The sequence below is a fragment of the Sorghum bicolor genome, chromosome 4 (genome assembly GCF_000003195.3).
Source record: "Sorghum bicolor cultivar BTx623 chromosome 4, Sorghum_bicolor_NCBIv3, whole genome shotgun sequence".
Taxonomy (NCBI): Eukaryota; Viridiplantae; Streptophyta; class Magnoliopsida; order Poales; family Poaceae; genus Sorghum; species Sorghum bicolor.
The window spans coordinates 7,456,793-7,470,233 of NC_012873.2; the positions used below are offsets into that span (position 1 = coordinate 7,456,793).

Genomic DNA, 13,441 nt, shown 5'->3' on the forward strand with positions numbered 1-13,441 from the left:
AAATGCATATAAATGCACACTCTGAGGAAGTATAACTAGGTCTGAGCAAAATACCTGAATACCTGTTACATGTGTCCGAATTATCCGATCCTAAATACAGATAATGGTTTTGATTACTCAAAATTAGTTTGGGTAATTTGGACAATATCTCCTGGTATCCAAACTATCTAAACTATCCAAAGATTTGTTTATGTCTTTGTATTTATCATGTTGTTGTTAGTTGAACACTTGAACTTATCACTTTATTAGAATATAATTCTTTGTAATATATTGCTATCTATAATTTTGTATTGAAATTCTATATAAATCGCTGCTAAAATTATGTTTAAACTACTATTGATTCTGTGTGTAGTTTATTGTTTTATGTAAAATAGGATACTCGAACACGGATTACGTAGGTAGTGTTTTTTCAGGGATTTTGTTGAGTAGTAGTTTTTATTACCTAAATTTCGAACTACCCGATTATCTGAACCGAAAAAGCCAGGCAACCCAAGAACAAGGATGCATGAGAAATGGGAGAAGAGTAGCATGGATTCATGGAAGTCCTCTTTTGTTTCTAGGAAAATTCATGGAAGTCTTTAATCACCACTTAGGCATGTAGCCCAAAAGGCCGCACAGTGAAGGCCCATCATAAGGCCCCCCAAAAAAGGATAAACCGCCTGGCTGCTTCAGAGATCGTGCCGCTGTTTTGCGCCCAGCAGGCAGCAGGACGCCCCGGATAGACAGACCTGCACCTGCTCTCGCCCGTCTCATCCACTCACAAGCAAATGGAAACCAAAAAATAAAATCAACGAGACCTGCTCGCATCGCTAACCCTAAACCCCCAAATCGCCCACCTCCCGATCCCCATCGGCGCCGCCGCCGCCGCCGCCGCGGGGCTTACCGGCTGGTGCCGCCGAGCGCTGGGCTCGCCGCGGGCAGCCGCCACCGGCCCACCCCACGGCTTCCCTCGAGGTACGGTGAAAGCCTATCCTACCAAACAATTCCGGTTTGCGCACGATCAATCGGTGCTCGCAGGTTCTGTTGCGTGTATGCCTCTGTGTCGCGGTTGGATGAGTAGAGCGGGGGGAAATTTTCGTTGGATGAGCGTTCGGGATTGGGCTCGGGGAGTTTTTGGGGGAGATTTCGCCTTGGGTTCCCATGTCTCGTGAAAATTCGTCTTCGGCGCGTGTCTATGTTCCGTGCTAGAGTGATGTGAGGACACCCCTTTTGCAACCTGGCGCGCGGCGCTCAAGTTATGCGGTGGTTTTGAGCTCGTGATGTTGAGCAGGTGCTCTTTGTTGATGCTTTCGGCTATTTACTGAAATATTCTGGGTCGTTCGTGGACTGGGAGCTTAGATTCAGCGTTTTTGCTATGCTGGGGATGTTCTAGATGCAATTTTGTTACTGTGTTAATCTGTAGATAGATCGATCCATGTTATCTTCTATGCCATGTTGCCAGAGGAAACTAACATAGTCACATTTCTTTACCGCTAGCTATCAGAAATTCAGAACATCCAGTATCCTTCCTTTATTCAGTTTAGGTCGAAAGTACTGCATGATGCTTACAGTACATGCTGCGATCTTAGCACAATAGCTCTCTAAGTGATGGAATAGTTTTACCATTAAACAGACTGCATTGCTTGTGTTTGTCTTTTAGTATGCGATGCTTCACTGTATCGCCTTCTGTGGTTAACACTATATGCCATGTTTTGTCATAGAAGAGTGCTTTAGATTTCCTAGTTAGGGGCCTTTTGACAAGGATCTAGTTAAAAGTCTTAAATAATTTGACCTATGCACTTCAGACAGTTGTGATGCAAATACTCGGTGTTTACTCTCTCTCTCTCTCGTTTCATGAATCTAATATGCTTCCACTTATTTGACTCATTTTCAGATATCTGCATTTGAAGTTGAGGTAAATAACACTGCTATTTGTGACAAGAATTTTGGGAAGTTACTGGCATAATGGAGTTTTCAAAGCAAGGGCAGGCACCCGTGCCAAACAACATTGGGTCACAACCGTTACCCTCTTCAAATGTCCAATCTAATCAAACAGAGCATCCATCTTTGTTTTTTCCATCATCATTGCCTGGTGACTGGAGTTCACAGCAGATGTTCTCTATGGGAACGTCAGTACCAGTTAGCTCATATTATATTGTCCCCATGAGTCAGCAATCAGTCCAACTAGGTGCTTCCAGGCCAGAGGTTTCACGTCCTTTGGGGGCACAACCTTTGCTAAGTAGGGTATCATTGAGGCCACCCCAGCAGGTGCTGAGTATTCAAACATCTTTGCCAGCAATGGCTGGAACACAACCCTCACCATCTATGGCAGGCAGGAAATCACAACAGACAATTGCTTCTCCAAAGGTTCAAATGCTGAAATCTCCATCGTTCCAGTCATCTAATAAGCGGTCTGCACAGAAGGAGCCACCGTCAAAGGTTCAACAATTTGAATCTGTGAGGTCCAAGTTCAGGGAGTCACTTGTTGCTGCGCTGAGTTTGGATTCAGATCAGCAGAATAAGAGTCAGTCTCCTAATAATGTGCATTCTGATGAATCTACAGATAATTTCAAACCAGCAGCAGGAGATGTGGTACAGGATTTAGTGGCAACCACATCAAAAGATGTAGCCAATTCAGGTATAGCCACAACTGTAGCTCCCAGTAAATGCGAGGAAAGTGAGAAGTTAAGCAGTGATTTAGCTCCAGAGATGATCACGAGCATAAATGATGACATGCAGCAACAGTCAAATCAGGTTTCTTCAGAAGATGACTTATTGGGTCAGTGTATGGTTGCAGATGAACTTTTGCAAGGTCATGGGCTTAGTTGGGTTTCTGATCTTGATGTTGGGATCTCTGAACCTAACGCAGAACCTAATGATTTAAAAAGGCCGCGAACTTCTGATGTGGAGTCTGAGTCAAAAAGAATAAAGTCTGCCAATGAGTTAGCAATGGATACGGAGAAATTTAATCAAAGGGCTGAAAGTTTGGCGTTTAGAATTGAAGAGGAGCTGTTCAAATTGTTTGGTGGAGTAAATAAGAAGTACAAGGAAAAGGGCAGATCTCTTTTGTTTAATTTGAAAGACAAAAGCAACCCTGAGCTAAGAGAGAGGGTCTTGTCTGGAGATATTGCGCCTGAACGCCTTTGTTCAATGACTGCAGAAGAACTTGCCTCCAAAGAACTCTCAGAGTGGCGGCTGGCTAAAGCTGAGGAGTTCGCACAGATGGTTGTCCTTCCGAGTAAGGAGGTTGATCCTAGGCGCTTGGTTAGAAAAACTCACAAAGGAGAGTTCCAAGTTGAATTCGAAGAACCAGATGGTTTCTCAGTGGAGGTTGAACTTGGGAGTAATCTTACTAATATTCCTTCAAAAGCTGTTGAAGATCAGACCAAGTCTAATGGAACAGATCGTAAAGAAGATGTTCAAGAAAAAGACAAAGCATCTGATAGCACTTCACAAGATGAGGATGGCAGAACATGCAACAATGATATGCCAGGTGATGTAGAATATATTGATAATGAGAAAGCTGATCTCATGCAGGAACTTATTTTGGATGACATGAAGGACACCGTAAATCTCCCACCTATTCCTTCGTTAGATGAATTCATGCAGGGCCTAGATTCTGAGCCACCTTTTGTTGATCTCTCAGTTGAGACTCCTCAAGAAGATGTCAATGACTCTGAGGAACCTGACACCACCATGGAGCCTGAGGATCTTCCAGAGACAGAAGATAATGCATCTGCACCAGAGAAAACTGAATCTGAATCTGATAAGTCATCTGCACAGGTTAACAGTGAGCCCAAGTTAGAGTCACCAGTACATACAGCAGTTCCAAATTCGGATCTTACTGAACCACGTGATGGAGAGCTGAACAAATCCTCCCCCTCCCCTGGCAAAGGTGAAGCCAAGCAAACAACTACTGATAATGTCTCTAATCCTGATTCTGTTCACAGTCAGGCTGCCATACTCCCTATGATACGTGAGAGCATATGGGAAGGTGCAATTCAACTAACAGTGTCTTCACTCTCTAATGTTGTTGCTATTTTCAAAAGGTATGTGTCCATCTTAGCGTTTTATTTTTTATGACTATTGTTATTTGTACGTAATGTTGATCTAACCCATTCTCCTTTGCATTTCATATTTTCTGCACTTTCAAATCAAATTGATGTTCTGCTATTCGTCTTGACATTCCTGTGGCCATATTAAGGCCATTATTAGGTCATTATTAAGTTTAGAATAGATCTTATGAGTAACATCTCGTATTTAGGAAAAAAGAACTTGTACACAAATGCTCATGTCATGGTCCTTCTGTTTAAAGTTATGCAAATGCACCACTTTATAAATGGAAGTTAAGCTACATTTTTGTAGTGCAACCAACCGAAATGGAGTTTTACATTTCAGCAGCTAAGGGTCACTCATAATGTCAATAACTCTTTAACATGTTATTTGCTTTGACTTGCTGCATTCTTTTGTTTATGTGCCCCTAGACATTCTACTTTGGGCTATTTTTCTACATAGGCTTGCGTGAACTTGTTATATATGCCGGTCTGTGCTAATTCTAGTAGAGGGTTATACTGTTTCCACATTCTCCCAACCAATTGATACACCCAATATTGGTATACTAACTCTTTTGAAGAAAAGTAAGTGCGCAAATATTTTAATTTAATAAATTATTATCATTGTGCTCACCCTAGTAGTAGTTTTATATGCAATGGATATGTAAACTGGTTTTAAGTTAAAGATCAATGCAGGTTGTGTTGTTTTGTTGTGCTAAATATTTGTTACTTTGTATATGGTTTTTGTACTATCAGTGTGAATATTAATTGCCTGCAAACTATTGAGTGCATGTATAAATGGCTGAATGTATTTGTTCTATTTGGACAGCGGCTAACATGTCTTAAAATTTGAACTTTTCAGTGGTGAAAAGCCATCATTAAAAGATTGGCGTCGTTTTGTTGAGATTAAGGGAAGAGTTAAACTTAGTGCTTTTCAAGATTTTGTCGAGCAGCTTCCCAAATCTAGAAGCCGTGCTATAATGGTAATTCTTTTTTCCTTACTGTAGTCTGTTTATGTATTCCCTTTGTGACAGGTTTAATATGCTGAGTCTGGTGAAAATATCTTATCTTTGTGTCTAATTACCTCGTGGATATTGTTGCCATGCTGCGAAGTAGTATATACAATTTTATATATTCTGATTTGGAGCCGCAAGCGCTTATTTGATATTTGAGATTGCACAATGGTTGAACTTAGCTAAGTGGGATAATCATGTGCTAAAAACAAAACCACATCATTGCATGTCAGGTTTGTGTTAGCACCTATATGCAAGTCGCACAATGTGTACCCTGTTTGAACTTTCGAATCCTGTAGGAATTGTAAGCGATTGCCAGGACCTTAATACGTGGGCCCTACATCATGTTATGTAATGTCATTTGGCTTTGTTAGCCAGAATATTCATGGAGTTCTAGAAGATGTGAATAGTTATTTCAGATTATCGTTCATCCTGGAGTCAGTTTAAGTGTTGTGTTTTACAATATGTCTGGGAACTCTGCCTTAGGTTAGCTGTTGGCATCTATTTCATCAATTTAACTACCTGGTAACTATTTTGATAGATAACTGAGCTGTGTTGGAAGGAGGGTTCATCGGAGAGTGGCCGCCAACATATCTTGCAGGTTACATTCTACCTTTTGCCACTCACCGCTGTTGGAGCAATTTTATTAGAATATAGAGGATTGGATATACTAAATTTGCTTCTTGTTGTGCAGACTATCGATGCATATATTTCAGATGAGAGAGTAGGATTAGCTGAGCCTGCAGAAGGAATAGAGCTGTACCTGTGCCCTTCTCATGGGAAAACCGTGGAAATCCTGTCACGGTACTTGCCAAAGGAGCACCAGGAGAGCCTTGCTGTCGCGGAATCATCCTTCATTGGAGTCGTGGTATGGCGGAGGCCCAACATCCCTAGGGTACCCACCTCCCACGGCTCCCACCACAGACATGATGGTTCCAAGAGGCAGCAGTCGATCCTAGGGAAACCACAGGTTATGAATCCGGCCGCAAGGCCCTCCCTACCTCTCAACTCATATGGTGCACCACCAGGGTTTCCCAACCAGCGCCGCCGCGCAGAGGAAGATGTAACTGATGATGTCCCTCCGGGCTTTGGACCCGGTGTTGCTAGGGATGAGGATGATCTTCCTGAATTTAATTTTGTTAATTCGTCACACCATGCTGCCAATGTAACTGCGCATGCCTACAAGGGCCGGCCACATGTAGCACCACCCTCTGCTCGCCCAGCAGAGCAAATGAGGGAACTGGTTCAGAAGTATGGTAAAAGATCATCTGTTCAAGCCCCCCGTTCCTGGGATGACGATGACGATGACATACCTGAGTGGAACCCCAGCCAGACGATTAATCAGCCACCACCGCCACTGCCTCACGCCCCACAGCAACTGCCGTTGCCTCCACCTCCCGTCCAGCAGATGAACGCCTACCAGCAGCAGCAGTACCACATCCCAAGTGCAGTGCAGCCTCAGGTTCCCCTCACTTCGCTGCCCCATGCTTACCTCCGGACCCAGCAGCCTGCCCAGGCATGGCAGCAGCAGCAGCCCAGTCATGCTTGGTGGCCAGCGCAGGGCGTTGCTGCCGCTGCCGCACAGGTGACTAACATTGTACAGCAACCCCAGTATGGTGTAGTGCCTGGCAGTAGTGGCGTCCAGGGCTACGACTCTAGCAGCGCGAGTGGTGTGGCATGGAGGCCGAGATAGGATAGGACATTGTAAAATTCAGCTGGTTTTCTTCTGTAGTTGTGGTCAACCTTGACGAGCGTCCGTTGTAGGGTGTTTTTCTTTTTTCCATTCCTTTTTTTTTTTTTGTTTGGTTGGATGTTCATGTAAGTATAAGTGGTGTACACCCGTACAAAGGATGTAATCTGGATAGACTAGATAGTTGCTGGTTGTACCCGTTTATCCGTTATTAGGACTTTTTGCAATCGTTTTGACTCTTGAACAGCAGTCGTTTTTCAGCCAGTGTTCTTAGGCACTGCCAAGAATAGCAATAATAGTAATGGTACCGAAAAGTTTCTAAATCATTTTTATACATTTCAATGACATTTGGTGGGCTCTGATACGCCGTATGGGCATCGAACCATAGCCGCCGGAACATGTGCAAGTCAGCTTTTGATGCCAGCGGTGGTCGTGGTTCCAACTACTGTCCCCCTCGTTTGCGTCGTTTATTTACTCGTTTGTACATGGAAAAATAGATACTTTTTACCATTTTCAATCAATCGCCTCAACTAGTTTCTGTTTCACATATCTCGCCAATATGGACCTTGTTTGTATTGTCGCTTTTTGTGTGGGCAAACTGCAGTGCCTTTTGCTGTTTTTAGACAAATATAAGAGAGGTTCTGCAGTACAGGATTTTTTAGCTTCTCCAAATGATAAAACCATGAAAAAAAACAATATTTTTTTGGGCTTCGGCTTTTATACCAAAACAACTTTCTTTTTGTTTTAGATTTACCTTCATAAGCCGTTTTTGCATTGTCGTACTTGGCGGAACTTTTGATTAGAACGATGAAGAAGTACTCCCTCCATCCCAAATTGTAAGTCATTCCAATAATCTTGGAGAGTCAAAACATTTTTCACGTTTGACCAAAATTATAGAGAAAAATACTAAGATTTGTAACGTAAAGTGAGTACACTATGAAAATATAATTAAGAAAGAATCTAATGATACTTAGTTAGTACCATAATAATTATTAATTTATAATATAAATTTGATCAAATTTAGAAAAGTTTGACTCTCCAAGATTCTTGGAATGACTTACAATTTGGGATGGAGGGAGTATCAGCCAAAAAAAAACCATCAAAAAAACCTTCATATCTTGTACGAGCAAGCACAAGCCTTCTTACCTTACTCCCTTTAGCCTAAATAAGTGTTGTTTTCACTTTTCGATGAGACTCTTTCAATTTTGACCAAATATATAAAAAATATTAATATTTATAATACAAAAATTGTTCAATCTATTTTTATTATAAACTTATTTTTAGAGATAAAAATATTATTAATATTTTATATAAATCTAGTAAAAAACTTTGACCGACATGAATGTAATAACGACGGTCATTTGAAAACGGAGGGAGTATTTTGTACAAGAAAACTCATGTGATAGATAATGCTTCGATTCTAGCCTTTTTAACCTTATTATGGACTCATTCGTTTTCTTTTATCTAAAAATGGAACTCATTTCGATACTGGCACTTGGAATAATGTTTTAAAAGGAGTCAAATCATGCAAAATAAAACAACGGTTTAAAAGGAGTCCGTTCACAAGCCTGGCGTTGTTTAGTTCGCGAAAATTTTTAAGTGTCACATCAGATATATCAGAAAGATGTTAGAAGGGGTTTTCGAAACTAATAAAAAATTACATAGCAAACTGTGAGACAAATTTGCCTACTTAATTTATTATTAGCATATGTGGGTTAATGTGAGCATCTCCAAGAGTTTACCAAATTAACTTGACATCCACATTTTTTTATAAAATAAGAAAAATAGTCCTCCAACAATTTGACATCTTAACTTGGTATTTTTCTCAACTTGACATTTTTAATCGCTCAGGTGTATATATGCACGCGCGTACGGTAGTTGGCATCGTGGTTCCGGTGCCGTCACCTCTCCTCTCTCCTCTCTCTCTCTCTCTATGCCTTTTTTTTATAACAACCACTTTTATTATTAGCTGCAGGCCGCTGCAATAAGGGAATAAGGGTCCCATGGTATAGCAGTTCCAAACACAGTGGGCAACTGCTTACATGGTTTGCATTAGTACAGGAGAAATTCACTTAATTACATTGATGTTCAGAATATCTAAAAGCTTGGGCTGCTAACAGATAAGCAGTGGTGTTGCAACTTCTATCAATCTTCAGGACCTTGTTGTAAGAACTAGCAGCTGCATTGAGAAACCTTAGTGAAAGGTTTGATGTCCCAGCAAGGAGGCGAGCATAGTTCATTGCCATTGAAGAAGTCAACCAGAACACCTGTGAGGAATGTGATGCTTCTGATATGAAGCAAGGAGGTGACTGAAGCAGCAAGCACAATACTAGCAGCTTCGGCCATAAGGACTGAGGTGGCTTGGTTGATGTGAGCTTTGATGAAGAATTTAATATGGTGAGTGGGATCTAGGATGAAGATACCTAGCTCTGCTTTCCTTGCATTGGAGCTGATGTTATCAAGAATAATAGAAGCATCAGAGTATCATCTAGCCCCCAAAAGCAGGCTAGGTGAGCTGCAAAAGTTGTGAATGTTGGACAGTCCAAGCATGGAGCGGGGATAGGATGAAATCCGTTGCTGATCATCACCATTTGTTTGTAACTGTTGCTCACCACCATTTGTTTGTGAACCTGCAAAGGAGAACCTGACCCCACGCAAGTGCTGAGGGTTATGAATAAATTGTGTTTTTTTCGTTATCATTTCCTGAAGTGTCTACTTGCAAACAAACAGTAGTGATATTGATGTCGGCCTCTACCGCGTGATGTACCTGCAAATTAGACTATTTCTTTCTTTGAAAGCGAGTATCATTTCTTGCTTTCCAGAGATACGAGAGGGTGGTCATGATTCTCTGGAAATCTGCATCCGAGGTATCCATTCTAATGACAGGGGAGACCGGAGAGGATCTCCTGTATGTCATCCTGTTCAAAGGGGAGCAAAGAGGTGCGCATGGGGGTTTTGGAAGAAAACCAAACTGCCTTTGCAAAAGTGCAATGAAAGAATAGATGCGAAACATTTTCAATCTAGTTGCAGGTGGCGTATTTTTTTGCTTATCTTTGTAGAAAGGCTCCCAGCACGAGCTCTAGTAGCAACTGTCTATTTGGGGAAATTTTGTATGGAGACAGTCATCAGTTCGTCTACTGCAGTTGTGGCTAGCTAGTCGGTCATGACACGTTTTCATGTTTTTGGCCATTGGTTGCAGGATCGGCTTCCGCCGGTTGCCGCCGGTTTCCAACCGGATGACATGATGTAAACTCATGCAGTATCGAGATTATCCATGCTCTTTTTCTCTTTAGGGAAGATTATCCATCCACTGACAACTTTGTAGCCAAATGGAGTACTGGTACAGAGTACTATACATCACTATATCTGTACACAGCATGCTGCCTGCACATGTCCGGCGAACTCCAGCGGCGCGGCGACCCGCGTCCACGACGGCGTCGCCTGGTTGTGGCTCAACACGTACACCGTCTGCTCGGCGCCAAGGACGACGACGCGGCCGTCCCCGATGGCTGCGACCGTCGTCGCGCCGCGCGCGTCCTCCGGCAGGCATGCCAGCGTTCGCCACCTGCCGCCGCCCTCGGCGTCCCGCGCCACGACGCATCCGTCGCGGAGCATGTACATGTACATCCTGCTCCCCGCGGCGGCGGCGTCCGGCGCGGCCCAGCACGTCCTCGGGCACGCGCCATCCTCGATCACCCGTTCCTGCACGGGGCCCCACGACGACGTGGCCGGGTCGAACGCCTCCACAGAGCCGGCGAACCGGCCCTGCGCCACCGTCGGGTACCCGCCGACGACCACGAACCTCCCGCCGACGCAGACGCCCCTGGGCTCGTCCCGCTCCCTTGCCATGTCCGGGAGCGGCGTCCACGCGTCGGCCTCGACGTCGTACGCGGCCGCCGACCGCAGCGCGTTCTTCTCCTCGTCGTGGCCCCCCGCGACGAACACCTTGCCGCCGACGGCCGCGCACGCGAAGAAGGACCGGCGCGGCGGCGGCATGTCCGCGCCGCGCCGCCACGCGCCGGACAGGAAGTCGTACACGTGCACCGACGCCGTCGGCGCCCACGTCTCGGGGTCCCACCCGCCCAGCACCAGCAGCTTCGCCGCCGGGCCGCCCTCGCCGACCGCGGCGAGCTGGCAGAAGAGCGGGAGGCGGGCGAGGGGAGCGTGCGCGGGCGCGGGCAGCGGCGCCCACGAGCCGCCGTCGCCGGCGGCGGCGGCCGGGTCGTGGAGCACGAGGCGGAAGGAGTATCCGGCGCCGGATGCGGCGTACTTGCGAGCCGGGCCGGAGCCGGCGAGCGGCGGCCGCGCCTGCGCGAGCGCGAGGAGCGCGTGGCGACGGCGGGAGCGGTGGTGGGACGGCGACTCGAGCTCCGCCTTCCAGCCGCGCGAGACGCGGCGCGCCGTGGGGAGGTGCTGGAACCCCACGCGCAGCAGGCACTCCCTGGCCATGTCCTCAGGGAGCCCCGGGATGAGGTCGGCCATCGCCGCGGGTTCTTGCTTGCGAAGCTGCAGCTTGTGATCGGTGTCGTCGTCCGGAGTGGGAGTGGGAGTGATCATCTTGTCTCGTGAGCTGCGTGGAGTGGAGTGTGGTGTGTGACTGTGTGAGCGACAGCGTGGCGGAGGGTTTATATAGGAGGGTGCCGGGCTAACCTCGTCGGAGACGGAGAGGAAGAGGATTGGATTGGATCATTGGACTGGGTGCGTTAATTGGGTTGGATGGGATCGGACTGAGGGGCGTGGACACGGCGGCGGTCGTCCACGGGAATGGGCTGCGACGGCGACGGCGGATTGGATTCCCGGCGGGCGGCGGTGTCAGGGCCTCGGTTTGGTGAATAAAACCGTGTGTGGCCTCGTTGGTTTCGAAGCAGATATGTATGTTGCTTGAGGTGCGGTAGTAACTTCACTTCAGTTAGAGCAACTCCAACCTACCTCGTCCCCATTCTAAATCTGGAGACTTGATTCAAAAAATCAACTCCAACCTATCTTATATTTGGGCTCCCATTTTCCATACCCTCTTAAATTATAGTTTTAACCCCTCACATTTAGAACCCCTATCCTACTTGTTGAGGTGGGTTGGAGTTGGGTCTTAATTTGAGCTCCTACTTTTTTTATCATAGCATGTAAATAAAAATTTAAGGGCTTAATTTAGAAACTTGGGTTGGAGTTGCTCTTACGTCGTTGTTCCTGTCCACTGCAAGAAGACCGACGTGTCCAACTGAAATGCTCATAACAATATTCCTACTAGTTAATTGTCTACGATGTAATTTGTTTTTATTAGTATCTCAAAACTTATCTCGATATTCTTCTAACGCATTTGATATAACATCTAAAAAGTTTTTTTCTTGAACTAAGAGCAACTCCAAAGATTTTGCAATTGAGTTAGACATTCTGTTTTTTTTTGGAAAAAAGCTCAAGTTATTTTCCAACGGTTTGACAATTGATTTTGACAAATTTGGTAACTTGACAAATGGAGGGTCAAACTGTGTGTATATGCAAAAATCTACGAGGTTTGGCATAGGTGTTTTTGCATAACGGAGAGACTTCTCTCGCACACGTATCCTTCTCTCATGTGTTATATTCTATATTTTAGAAAAAATTATGAGAAACGATTGGCGATAGACTTTTTCTTAGCTTTGCCATATTCATTTGTGAGTTGATAAATTCTATGTTTTATCAAACAAAAAAAATACAAAACCGTTAAAATTCTCAAAACAAGAGGCCATAACATTTCCAATACGTTTACACTCCTATGCAGACCGGCAAGACCGACGGCTCAGTCGGTCTTGAGAAACCCGTTGAAATAAACCGAGAGCTCAGTCGGAGCTCGCTGGCTCAGGAACCAGGATTCAGTAGCCGTGCACTGCACGTACGCGTGTTCTTTTTTGTTCCCTGTTGTGGACTTTGTCTCTGCCCTGAGTTCTGAAAACCAGCTAAACATAGAGATGGCTTTTTTTTCCACTTGCTATATTGATTTTGGAGTTGGCAAACTACAACAAATGGCAAACAAAAAATGCCAAACTGTTGGAGGCTTTGTTTAGTTTATCCCAAAAAACCAAAAATTTTTCAAAATTCTTCGTCACATCGAATCTTCCGGCACATATATAGAGTATTAAATATAGATAAAAACAAAACTAATTTCACAGTTTGCCTGTAAATCATGAGACGAATTTTTTAAACCTTGTTATTCTATGATTGGACAATATTTGTCAAATAAAAACGAAAGTGCTATAGTGTCAAAATCCAAAAACTTTTTGATCTAAACAAGACCTAGTTCACCCAAAAACCAAAAACATTTCAAAATTTCCCGTCATATCAAATCTTGCGGCACATGTAAGGAGCATTAAATATAGATGAAAATAAAAACTAATTGCACAGTTTACTTGTAAATCACGAGACAGATCTTTTAAGTCTAGTTACTCTATGATTAGACAATGTTTGTTAAATAAAAATGAAAGTGTTATAATATCAAAATCTAAAAACTTTTTAGATCTACACAAGGCCTGAATAAAACATAGGCCCCCGAGTGCAGCTGCGGGCAATTAGACAATATATTTTGCTACTGCAAAATACTGCGTGACAAACTCTGATTGCCTTCAACCATGGCTTCCAAATGGCCCTGCAGCACTTACCGAACAACAAACAATCAATCTGAGCAGCCAAAACCCCGTGAGGCCTCACGGATGGTGTGAATGCACCAAGAAGAATAA

General features: G+C 44.4%; 2 protein-coding genes across 2 annotated transcripts; one reads left to right on the forward strand and one right to left on the reverse strand.

The window, feature by feature from the left end:
* On the forward strand, positions 695-7,060 carry LOC8082942 (death-inducer obliterator 1). The gene is made up of 5 exons (XM_002451710.2): positions 695-954; positions 1,874-4,028; positions 4,894-5,014; positions 5,586-5,645; positions 5,739-7,060. Exons 2-5 carry the CDS (start codon positions 1,945-1,947, stop codon positions 6,735-6,737), a joined length of 3,264 nt encoding a protein of 1,087 aa, XP_002451755.1. The 5' UTR covers positions 695-954; positions 1,874-1,944; the 3' UTR covers positions 6,738-7,060.
* LOC8071669 (F-box/kelch-repeat protein At1g80440) lies at positions 9,990-11,218 on the reverse strand. The gene has a single exon (XM_002453478.2). It carries the CDS (start codon positions 11,214-11,216, stop codon positions 10,095-10,097), a length of 1,122 nt encoding a protein of 373 aa, XP_002453523.1. The 5' UTR covers positions 11,217-11,218; the 3' UTR covers positions 9,990-10,094.

Bases quoted from the DNA above. Each gene is read 5' to 3' on its own strand.
- LOC8082942 (XM_002451710.2), top strand. From the start codon at position 1,945: ATGGAGTTTTCAAAGCAAGGGCAGGCACCCGTGCCAAACAACATTGGG. The intron at 4,029-4,893 runs GTATGTGTCCAT...TGAACTTTTCAG, and splicing joins GTTGTTGCTATTTTCAAAAG to TGGTGAAAAGCCATCATTAA. The intron at 5,015-5,585 runs GTAATTCTTTTT...CTATTTTGATAG, and splicing joins CTAGAAGCCGTGCTATAATG to ATAACTGAGCTGTGTTGGAA.
- LOC8071669 (XM_002453478.2), bottom strand. From the start codon at position 11,216: ATGGCCGACCTCATCCCGGGGCTCCCTGAGGACATGGCCAGGGAGTGC.